The following is a 12,239-nucleotide window of genomic DNA, read 5'->3' as shown; positions in this document are numbered from 1 at the left end:
CAGAAAACTTCAGGTTGTGTCCCCGTCTACAGCTTTTATTGGTGAAAAGGGAGGTCACTGTGTTTGCTGCTCTTCGCTTACGCTCGATACTGTTCAAGAAAGCCTGGCTCCATGGCTCTGAACAGCAGTACACCAGGTTTCCCTACCTGGGTTGGTAGGTTCTCTCCTAGGGTTCTGGCCTGGTGTCAGACACAAGCATCAGGACCATCCTGTGAAGAATTTTCTGGTGCTCTTTTAATCCTTTCTCTGTCGCTAGCTAGCTGGGTGATCTCCGCCCTTAGGCACCAAACTCCTCTGAGACGCTGCTTTCCCAAGAGGGACTAGTAAATAATAGGGATTACTTGTTTGTATAATATTCTCTGAGATGCCAGGGGGAAGAAAAATCAGCATAATGTTCTGGCAAGAATCCCCAACTTCATCTGTGAGGCACACCAGTGAGACAACCACTGTGTGTGCAGAACACGAAGTCACTAAAAAGCTGCTAAACCCTGCTCAGACTCCCTGTCTGACTGTGCCGCGCAGCAGGGCCCGTGCAGGGTAGGCCCGAGGCAGAGAGCTGGAGGAAGGGGGTTCCTCCGAACAGGAACATGGCGAGGGGCCACCCAACCTCTGTCCTGAACAGGCGCTGCTGCTGCCGCTGCAGCAACAGGCCCTCGATCCAGCTCGGAGGGAAGGAGAGCGCGGGCTTCCTCGCCGGACGCCTCCGTGTATCCCGAGCCAGGGATTTGCTGTTAACGTGCCATGAGGCAACCCATCCCAACCCACAACAATCCATCATTTCTGAACTCCCGCTCCGTGTTTGCGCGGTCGGTTTTGATAGGCCCGGGCCCCCTCGCAGAGCAGGGGCACAGCAAAGGAAAGCTCTGATTCTGCTTTCATTTTAAAATGCTCCTTTTTATTTCAGTGGTTGTACATTGGGTGGATGAATTTAACGTCACAACAGAAATAGAATGGCTATTTAACAGAGCACTAGTAGTTATGCTGGGAAAGAGTGAATGGAGGGGCTTACCTGTTACTGAAACATTCACTGTAAGTGTTGTCAATTATTCGGTATGAGAGAGGCAAACAAAAAGGTATTTTGGTGAGGTGCTGTATCTTTTAAAGAAAATAAATACTGAGACATCTCAAGTAACTTGAAATTATATCTCAGCTACAGTATTCACTGTCTCTGTGTTGGCCCATCTCATGGTTCTTTTGGGGGGGTTTATTTGTTTTTATTTTTATTTTTTAATTAAACAAAGCATTTAAAATTTACTCATTTTCATTAGGCTTTTTAAAATATAAACAAAGTTTTGGCAAATAAAATTTATACAGAAAAATAGTTTTAGATCTTCCCAAATTTTGAAATAGTCTATAAAATTACTTTATAAATAAATAAAATGCAGAATCTGTTGTACACGTATTTGCACATGTCTGTAATTGCCTCCTTATTGTTAGCATAGGTTTGCACTTGTACAGCTTTTAGGAATATTACAAAGTCATAAAGTCGGAAAGTGGATCTCTTATTAAAAATACATTTTCTCTTTTTTTTTGTCTGTCAGTTGATCTGGATGAAAGACCTGATGTATCTGAAGCTTCGTCATCCATGGGCAAAAAATAGTAGTATTGGATTAATTGTAAAAAACATAGAATAACAGTTATTTCGAAACATAAAAAGTTCACACAAACAATGTTTTGAAGAGTTATCTACATAAAATATTTAAACAACATGGATAATTTACCATTTAGTATTGTACAATAAGCTACCCAAATGCCTAAATTAACTATTATAAAAAAATAAAAACAACTTTGACAGATATAGGCAAGTTGCAGTGTCAACTACCTAGTTATAATGACTGAGAAAGTCTACAAATATTAGTGTTTAATAGTATATAATGGTGATACCTTAACTGCTAAAGTAACAAGTTAAGATACATTATTTTTCCACAAATTAAAACTAACGCAACGTTACAAGCACTATGTTAATTTTACAATCGAATTGTGATTATTTTTTTCTTTCGGATGATCAAATCTCCAGCTTTATATATAAATAGATAGTAATTAGACATTGGACAAACAAGATTTAGCCCAGAAAATAATCTCCTAGACAAGTAATTATATGGTTAGTGCCTTCAGTCTTTCAGAACAGGCAGTGCTGCCAAAGTTTAAAATAGTTTACAATCAATCTGAAGAGGTTAAGTTAAAATACTGCAATCACTAATAATGTCCACATAGAAAACTTATGCCGCAAACAATTATACATAATATCCACTTATAACAGCTGTCTTGTTTTTTAAACAATAATTTAAAAACTATGTAGTTTATGTGATACATGTGCAACATATAAAATGTGAAATATGAAATATTTGGTACAATAGTGCTTGAAACAAATCTCAAATCAAACAAATGAAATTTTAATTATACATATATAATTACCTTGTAAATCAACAAAGTATTTAAAAAAGTAAACAACATTAAAATCTGCTTCATCCATATATATGTATGTATGTATATATAATATGTATATAACTGTATTAAAGATATCTTCATACTTTTGTGACACAAAATATGTTTTTAAAGAAAAAACAATTAAAAGAACTATTTTTTTTCTTCACTCTAATCTGGTTACAATCTTATGATCCAATTTAAAAAATGCAAATACAGTAATGATTTATGAAACTGAATCTCATCCTACATTCTTAGTGTTCAGTTAATAATCTAGATTAAAGTCACTTACCAAGTTTCAGTGACTAAACTGAATTTTAATTAAATGAGAATATCATACAAATCTCTTCATCTGCACCTTCCTTTTTTGTTTGTTTTCTTTTGTTTGTTTGGTCTTTTGTATGATTTTACATTTAGAGAAGCTGTTTCTAAACAGCTTGCATCTTTTTGGTAACCCGATTACGAGTTGAAAGATTATTCGCTTCCTGTAAGATTAGACTGTTGGCATCAGGCTCACTTTCATCAAGTCTGATGTGACAAAATTTAGGCACTTCTGCAAAGTCTCTTTTAAAAACATTATAAATATACTTGTAAAATAATATTTTCAAGACTTTGTTCTTTTGGGGATTGAAGAGGGGTATGAAGTTCATACTGTGCAAAATTTTTAATTTTCTTCTGCTATTCTGCTATGATTCAAATGCAATTTCTCCATATAAGTCGAAAATCAACTATCTGCATCGACAGAATTTGTGCTTTACTTTGGATTTCTGGCTAAAACGTTTAGATTGGCAGGGTGACGTGCAGGACGCTGGGCTTTGTTTCGTTTCCTTCGTCTTGGAATCAACTCGCGAGGGGAGCAAAACCAAGATTTAGAACCAAGAGGAAGAAACCCATTAATAACTGGGGTTAAAATTAAACCTGCAACTGGAATAAGTTTTTAGCCGATACAAATTAATTATTGCTGAACTTGAAAGATTCATAAACACTGAATCTCACAAGACTAAATTAATTGGACCGTTTGTGTTAGGTTATAGTTATGGAGACAATATTCGCAAGAAGTAAACTATGTTTAGAAAACTTTTAAAACTAAATGTTACCCTTTATGTCTTGAAACATCACAGCTGGTATCAGGTAGTTAACTATTTTAGGTTGGAATATAGTAAGCATACCATATTTAATATTCATATATAACATAGCAGCACTAGCTTTTTTTTTAACTTTTTTTTTTCCTTTAGAGTTTGTGATTTGTCCATCAGAACAAATTCATTACTTAGCATGCAGTTTGTGGCAACTCTAGAGAGGAGGAGACAGGATAGTATGTACAGTAACCGGGTTTTGCCGATCGCAGGGAGGCCTCTTGACATTCCATTCCGCTTCTGCTCATTACTTCAGGATTATCTGTCAACGAAACGAAGACGTCATTGCACTTTTGGGTGGCGGGAGTGGGGCGGTTCGCGTGGCACGGCGCCCGGGGCCCTACTAGGCCCCAGTTTGTATGAGAGAGCGGCCCGCGCTCTTATGCTCAACTTACTTCCACCAACCTGGTCTTTGTCCTCCCACTTACACCTCCTCAAGCGCATGGCCGCGGGCGCGAGGGACGCTCTGCATGGTGAAATGCCAGAGCGGTGCCTACGCGAGGAGCAAAGGCCCTGCAACGGGAGGCCGCTCCTTGGAGGCGCCGGGCACCCGTGGGTGCCAAGCAGGGAGGAAGGGACTCAGTGCCTCTGAGGAGACTTGCAGTTGCATCGGTGTTTGCTGCTCTTGGAAAGCACGAATCCCTCAGCATCAGGAGTGAGGGGGGAAAGCAAGGGTGGAGGCAGAGCTGCTCACCACTCCCAAGCAGAAAAAAAGTACCGGGCCAGATGTTTTCAATAAGCCAAAGCTTCTTTTCTTTCATTTTTAGAAACTGCTGATTTTCCAAAAGATACCTTCAGGTCAATGAAATGAAGAGTTTTCTTCCAACTCCTCATATCAGGAGATCCCAAGGGATATAATCACAGAATCATTATGGTCGGAAAAGACCTTTAAGATCAAGTCCAACCGTAAACCCATCACCACCCTGCCTGCTAAACCATGTCTCTAAGCGTCTCATCTACACGTTTCCTGAACATTGCCAAGGACTGTGACTCCACCACTTCCCAGAGCAGCCTGTTTCAAGGCTTCACCACTCTTTCTGTGTAGAAATTTTTCCTAGTATCTAACCTGAACCTCCCCTGGTGCAGCTTGAGGCCACTGAGGATGATCACAAGGGTACCCCAGTGAGCCTAGCTACTTGCTGACCTTGCTAGTTTACCTTCAGATGTTTCAAACTGAGGGAGAAGACACCATTTTACAGAGGAGAGCTGCTGTGCTTTCAATACTGCAAAGGCAAACAGCAGAGCGCGCCTGGCGCCCTCCAAAAACTAGCATTTCCACAAGCTTGCGGGATCAGAAAGCAGTCTACATCTCTGTCGTCTGCCTGAAAGGGCTCTCGGTGAAGGCAATGTCAGGAGCAGGCGGCGCGGTGTTTCATCACAGCACTGCTGCAGTTGTACTCCAGACTCGAGCACAAGCCGAGGAATCAGACGGAAACACTTGCTTTCACTGTTTAATTTGGCATTCAGCATATTTTTAAATTGCATTTCCAGGTAGTAAGCAAGACAGTCATGACAGTGCTCTGACCTACTTGTGCATTACAGAGACAGACTGCCGCTTAACGCAATCCTTACTTTAAAGGGGGGGAAAAATAGCTTGAAAGTAGCTTTCAGCAACATACTACCTCTGACATACAGGCTGCCAAAAAGAAACACGCTCCCCACTGCGTGGAAGGCACTTGCTCTAGTGATCACATCTGAACACACCTCGCAACCAGAAGCGCCTGCAGCCACTGCATGAGTCACGTCCCGAAACTGCGAGGAATGCTGTGTTTGAGATGCCGTGAAAACAGTTACTCCAGACAACTGCCCGTTCAGTGAAACGATCATCAGTAACAGGAAGCATTTTCAGGAGCTGCACAAATGCAGTGACACCCAGCAGTGTTCTGCAGGAGTCTGGGAAGAGCCCTGGCCTAGAGGTATCACATACTCAACACACGGGAACCCGCTTCCGAAGGCACCTGCGATTTGTCCGTGCTCCTCAAGCCTTGAACAACCCACGCGAGGTCTGTGTTGGAAGCACACCTGTGTTATCAGCCCCAAGAGCCTGGCAACACTCCAAGCCCAACTGTAATGACTGACAATCCGTTGCTGCATATGGCTTAATATTTAAATATATGATGCATACAACAAGGATAGATATTTTTCAATGGCTTCCACTCATGGTGAGTTTTTCTTTTTTTTGTGTGTGTGTGTCTAGACTCTGTTTCTTTTTGAAATAATAAAGAAATATTTTTGCTGAAATAATAAAGCCCCTCCTGTGATAAAATCCTGGCCCATTTACAGCAATGTGACTTGATCATAAGTGCAAAGAATATAGTCATACTGAAAATAAGAAATGACAAAGATTATCAGCACTGTTATTTTTAGCATGTTACAACCCAATATGTCAATGTAATTAATAAAAGCAGCCCTAGCTAGACTGGGTTAACTATAATCACAAAAAGTCTACTTTAATGGAACACAACCTGACACCTACTCAGTTTAAAGAAATTAGAATTCCAAATACTGCAGCTGCCTGCATCCTCTGCCTGTTTTTGAGGGGATTACATTTTCTATAGGTTTTTTCTCTCTGTATCACTGTTTCAGAAATATGGAGAAAATTTAGGCAGAACTCACTGCCCCTTTTGGAGAGATATATTGACAGGTCAAAGCAAGACCGGCCCTCACAATTACCCCCAGACCCATGCCTGAAGGGATAGGGGTCTGATCCCCAACCGTATCCGTATTGCTAGCAGAGTGTGGGGCTGCCCACGGATAAGCAAAAGTGTCCCCACGCAGGCTCCCTGGCCGCCGGCCCAACCCTGCTCCAAACTCAAGGATCAGCAAAGACGAGGCCGTCACTCTCCTCTGTGTCCCGTTTAGGCGGCTCCGGGTGCAGAGGGCCCAGCTGGAGCTCTCCCTGCTGCACGTTTCTGTGGTGACCAGTTGGCTACGGGGCTGGCTCCTTCCTACCGCAACTTCCTCGCCGCTTGTGCAGGGGATGTAACTAGGGCATGTTGCACCCTGGCTATTTCTAGGATACGTAGGAGTCCTCCCAGTGGAAAAAAAAGTCTCTCCTTCAGAACAAGCCTCTCCACTGCAGAGACTCAGAACTGAGAAGCTCCGTTTCTTTTTTAACCTTAGTCACAGCGTGTAAAATGCATCCCATAGTCTTTAATTATATGTTCACACCCTATTTCTCAAAAGATATCGCATCTCTACCATAGCTATATACACGTAGCAGCTTCTGCAATTGTTTTTCTACTGTGTCTGACAGAGAAACATAAAATGTAAACTACTTTACAAGGCAAACACACTATGAATCTCTCCTGTTTAATCTACAATCAAAGTAATAAACAGTGATGGAATAGGTAGGCTATCTAAGTCTGCATCACTGCTAATTGCCTGACCTCTTACATGTTGAAAAATGAGAAACTGCACAGAACATACCGACCAAAGAACATTGCAAACACACATTACGGGGAGACTCCCTTATTACTTGCAAACAGGTCTAAAAGCCTTCCTGTTCACTACTGTTTGAAGAATGAGATCCCAAATGTATGCATATGTGACTCATTTTCAGTGATACTATTATTTTCATTGTACTTCACAGTAACTTGACATAATATATTGTCACTTTTACCATAGTAAGTGTAAACATAAAGAACTGAGAACAAGACTGTGTGCGTATGTGTGTATGCGCGCATTTATGCAAAGATCGATGGCTCAAGCATTTTCTTGTGCTGTGTGGGGTAAGACCATAACCACGTCCACGGATATTGGTACAGATGTGCACGAAACACTCCACTACTGCAATAATAGATCCCAAAAGAACACTCCTTCTAGCAAAAGCAGAATGGCCTGACACTTATAACCACGACAATTACGCATGCACACTAGAAGATTTAACAACAGGGCAGGGCATTTGTTGAGGCAATCACAGACACAGGGTGTTCTCTCCATTGCCTTCTCACCTGGTACCCATTTGAGGTGATGTGCCAGACAGAATGCCATTCTGTAGAGTCAAATCACTAAAACTGTGCCAATGTTAGTTGCTAGGTCTCAACTAACCGGTAAGACAAACAGTAAATCGAAATGTCTGCAAACTGCTTTCTACCTGCCAAGAAACATTTGCTCTTCCAAATTTGCCACCTATAAAAACACTAAGCTCCCAAGTGCTTTCTCTCCTTTCTATAAGAGCACAGCTCATTTAAACGTTTACAAGCCTTTAGGCCCTGTGAAGTACCACAGTGTCCTTAACCCCACTAGGTAACACAGAACATCCATTCCTTTAGCCAGGGAGACCTACGTTACTCCTCACGCCGACACAATTCTGCTTTGGGCTCCATGGGGAAGACAACCAAGAGATATGTTACTGTCCAAGCTTTCAGTTTCTCACCAAACCACCAGCCTGCTGTATGTAGTGGACAGCTCCACAGCAGCGTGGACTTTCTTTTAACCCTGCCAAGACGGCTGTAGCTGGTTATTGGCTCTAGACTGAAGAGGTAAAATTTAAAAAGTCTTTTATAACAAAGTGGAAATTCAACCTTTGTGAGCTCTTTTCTGATTTCTGAATTGCTAAAAGCGTTGCTTTAGTTGATACAGTTCATGTAGTTATCCGTATAACCTAAAATGATGACTGCGTACCATTAATTCAGCATTACTGTTTGGCTTGAGATTTTCTATCCTGATTGCTGCAACTCATGAAGCTTCTTTATTCTCTTGGAGGTAAATATTCTTTCCACTTCCATATTTAATATACAACCATGAATGCAGAGAATTTTAATTTTAAAATCCAGTATTAATTTGGTGTACATGATCTTTAGCAGTTCAGCTAAAGATCAGTCACAGTGGGTCAGCAGGAAAACATTACTTTACATGCATCTCTGAGATGTTTTTCTTTAAGAGGCTTTGAAATTATTTCTCCAAATTACACTTTGCTCTGTAAGTGTTAATACATTTGAAGATAGGATTAAGACTATATCTGACCTCCATATTGCAAAGCATCTGTCCCTCCAAAAATATACTCCTACTCAGCAAATATCTTAGACTACTCAGCCTTCTGTTTGTAGAGCAATGTAGTAATAGGAGTTTCCTGAAGACAAGATTCATCTGGCATCACTTTAGACAGGTTGGTCACCCAACCTTATACCGGTCTCAGCGGACGAGTCATCCTCTCAGGATACTTTTTTCTCTCCACTAAATGTAAGAGTCTACGGCAAACACCTCTAATATGTACATCAAGGCAAATAAATCCTCCCATAGCAACATTTTCTATTTCCATGTTTTCCATGTGAGCAGCACATGGATATACACCTGGAGTATACATGCAAAAGCCAGGTAGTTTCAGACAGCCTGCTAATATCAGGCCAACTCATAATTTCGTCTGTGTTCTAAAACTAAAACCAATATGATGGATTTCTTCCCTTTGACATGAAATCCCAATCTATTTATACTTCTTCATGCCTTTGGGAAGTGCATCCATCTCTGTATTTTTCATTTTCTCTCAGAATTCTCTTCTGTGGCATGCACTTTCTCCTTTTTTTCCAAAATGAATCAAAATTTCTTTTTTTTCAATCAAAAGCAAAAAAGGATGAGTAAACGTTCAGACATGCAATGAAAGTAATCATCATCAAATTAGCTGTGTTTAAATAATTTTTCTGTAACCTTACAGATTTGTTTTTTCATCCCATGCTTCTCCTTCACCTTTGTGGAGCACCAAATTGATCTCTTTAATCCTCAACTTCAAGACACTCACTTACGCTCTTCTAAGGTATGGGATTTGACACTGTCCTCAACTGGTTAACTGCGGAAGTGGCTTTAAACTTCACTGCTCCTACCAGCAAAACATTAAAAACAATCTGCCTGCTCTCAAAATCGGGGGTAGAAAGTGCTTGGTTGCACTCCTCATCTCTCCCACCATAGTTATTGTCATGTCTGTTTGACTGGTCTTGGCACTGGCCACAGTCCCCACTCAACGTCCCTCCCTGACTGTCTTGGCTACATGATAGCTCTTGTCACTGTCCCAGGAACCCCCTTCCCTCTATCAAGTACACTTGTTTCACCTGCCATACCTTCCTGATTTGCCCATGTCCACTCTCAAAACCAGCAATAATGCCATGATGGGCTGTCACTAGCTTGTGCTGCTACCACTTCTCTCTACAGTGTCATCCCCAAACACTGCAAAAGAGAAAACAAACAAAAGCCTCCCAAGCAAAACATACAGGAGCTGCTAACAGGATTGCAAGGTCTTGTTGGAACTGCCTTGGCACCCCTACTACTCCCTGCTGATCACTTCATACAACTTGTTTCTTCATACATAAACATATTGAGCTGCAAGTTGTATCACTAAGTTCCCTCCTCTGCTACCAGAGGTTGCTCATTCTCCTGATTTCTAGAAACCTTATTGTCTTTTACAGCATTTTATGATTTAATGTTGACAGTGCTTTTTTTCCCCCCTTCTCATTACTTGCAGACCTCTTCTTAGTCTTTCAGAATGTGGATTTTATCTTCTTGTTTCTCCATTAATCCAGTGCATTTCCAACACATTTGTCTATTTTGCTCACTAATGGTGACACTTGTGATTCATACAAACATGGTGAGATTTCTAGGCCACGGATGACCTCCTTGATCCCCTGCCCATCCACTAACTAATACAGTGGGCTACAGCTGTGTCCTGAGATGTGGAGGTCCTATTTGTTTGTCATATATCACAGCTCATCCCCTGATGTTGCAATTCTAGCACCCTTTCATCCTCTTCCCTAAATCTCTGCATCCTCTGCTCTGTCTGCTCCAGGTCCATGCTGCATCCCGGACATCTTCTGTCCACAGGCTGAGGTGGACTGCTGAGGTAAAATGCCTACCCATTTGGTTACTCATATCTGTTGGGTTCTGCCAACACTACTATGTATCCCACGCAATAAGATTTTTACCAATCAATAGACACAAAACTGTTACCATAGCCAGAATGATTTTAGAAACACAGCCATGTACCCTTGTGCACTCATTTAATCAAGTTTCTTTGGATACAATATTGTAATGTTTTATCAAGGAAAATCCAAAGCATCAGATAATGGGACAAATACAGTCTTTGTTCTTACAGCCGCAGGAGAAGTAAGAAAAATGCCTTATCAGCTGTATAGATAAGATATCTTTAGCGCATTTTGTTCCTTTTATGGGGAAAACATTAGTGATATCTTATAAATAGTAAAGATCAATTTCTCATTAAACCAAGGTTACAATTGCTATTTTTTTTCTCTCTCATTTTATCCCCCTTGTTTGGGTAAAGATTTGAACTCCTACACCAAGAGTTGATAACGTGTCTGGAAATGGCTGAGGGTCAGATATTCATGCCTAGGTGGACACATTTACCAGGATACTTTCACTCCATTAGGCACAAGCTGTTGGCCATTAGGGTGTTGACAGAGAGATCGTCTGAACTTGGCTCTTCATGATGATCTTTACTTTAAGATCGAGGCTACTATGGGAGCCCCAGAGGGCTCAAGGATTCAGCGACACCATTCCTCTTTTAATATCACGGGGTCCCAAAAGAGAGGCCCAGCCACCACTGCTGCCAACTCCTTAACATGCTTACAAGCCTTAATATGTATTTCTTCAAATAGTATTTCATAATGTTTAAGTGTAACTTAACAGGTCCACTTCAAAGATACAGCTGCAAAGACATAGTTGCTTTTAAAATGAAAGCAACCTGGCCTTACAAACTGTTCTCAAAAGTAATAAATAACGCAGTCTTTAAAACTGACCACCAAAATCCATTTTTATTAACTGAACAGGCAACGAACAGACTACACAGAAAGGAGAAAAACACTAATATTTTAGGACCATGCATACAGTGACTCCTTTGAATAGCCCCTCAATATTACTTTTCAGGTCTGAGTGAGTGCAATCAATCACCTGTGTTTTTCACTTCCTAGTTTTAGATGATTTTTTTTCTCTTCTTAAATTTTAGAAACTGCTAAAATAGGAACTGAGAGAACAAAGGAGTGAAAGGCCAAGCACAAGTTGTGAATCCCTTATGAAAAATGTCTCTATTTCCCTTGTAAAGAAGAGTGCTACTTCTTGAAGCCTGAGTTTTCCTCCTTCAGTGTTTTTCCTACAACACCCACTTTGTATTTTCCCCTTCTATTTCATGTATATCCAAATCACTCTAGATTAGTATGTTGCTTAACCCTGGCCCTCCCTATTAGGTGAGCCCTGCACAGCATGAAGAGCCCGGCCAGCACTTCTCTCGTTTTCTCAGCAGTAACAACCACACTGAAACCTCCTCTCTCAAAACCTGGGTTTCAGATTCAGATTCTGTTCAAAGCAAAAGCTGTTCTCCTCCAACTTTCAGGACTTGAACACTGAAAAGCAACACATTTTTATTTTCTTCGAGACTACTCATAACACACCATACTTACAATAGGATATACTTGTTTTAGTTAATGAAGCTTTGCTTAGATTTTTAAAACTCACTATATATATAAATTCTTTGAGGAAAACCTCATGTTCCTGACTTCTTGTCTACTACTTCTACTGCTGCAGTAGCTTCCTTCTTATCTGAATCCTCTCATCCTCTCATAAAGACACTGTGTATGTGTTTTTATGAGAGGATTCAGATAAAAACAAAATTGTATACACTGGAAATTGTGCCATAAAAGTCAAAGTTAACAAACCTCTGCCTCAAGCTGAAAGGCATGG

General features: G+C 40.7%; 1 protein-coding gene across 9 annotated transcripts in view; it reads right to left on the bottom strand.

Moving 5' to 3' along the window:
* Positions 1 to 873: 873 nt before the first annotated feature.
* Positions 874 to 12,239, bottom strand: part of MBNL2 (muscleblind like splicing regulator 2) — a 106,464-nt gene continuing 95,098 nt past the window's right edge. For all 9 annotated transcript variants that reach the window (XM_088523318.1, XM_088523321.1, XM_088523323.1 and 6 more), the window contains one exon: positions 874 to 3,822. In XM_088523318.1, coding sequence (XP_088379444.1) covers positions 3,808 to 3,822 — 15 coding nt within the window. In that variant the 3' untranslated portion in view covers positions 874 to 3,807. The remainder of the gene's footprint in view (positions 3,823 to 12,239) is intronic.

This window comes from Tinamus guttatus, unplaced genomic scaffold (assembly GCF_059628265.1).
Source record: "Tinamus guttatus ecotype Peru unplaced genomic scaffold, ASM5962826v1 Tinamus_guttatus_pri_ptg000180l, whole genome shotgun sequence".
NCBI lineage: Eukaryota > Metazoa > Chordata > Aves > Tinamiformes > Tinamidae > Tinamus > Tinamus guttatus.
Note: the sequence above shows the minus strand (reverse complement) of the source record. Positions and strands in the feature narration are given on the sequence as shown.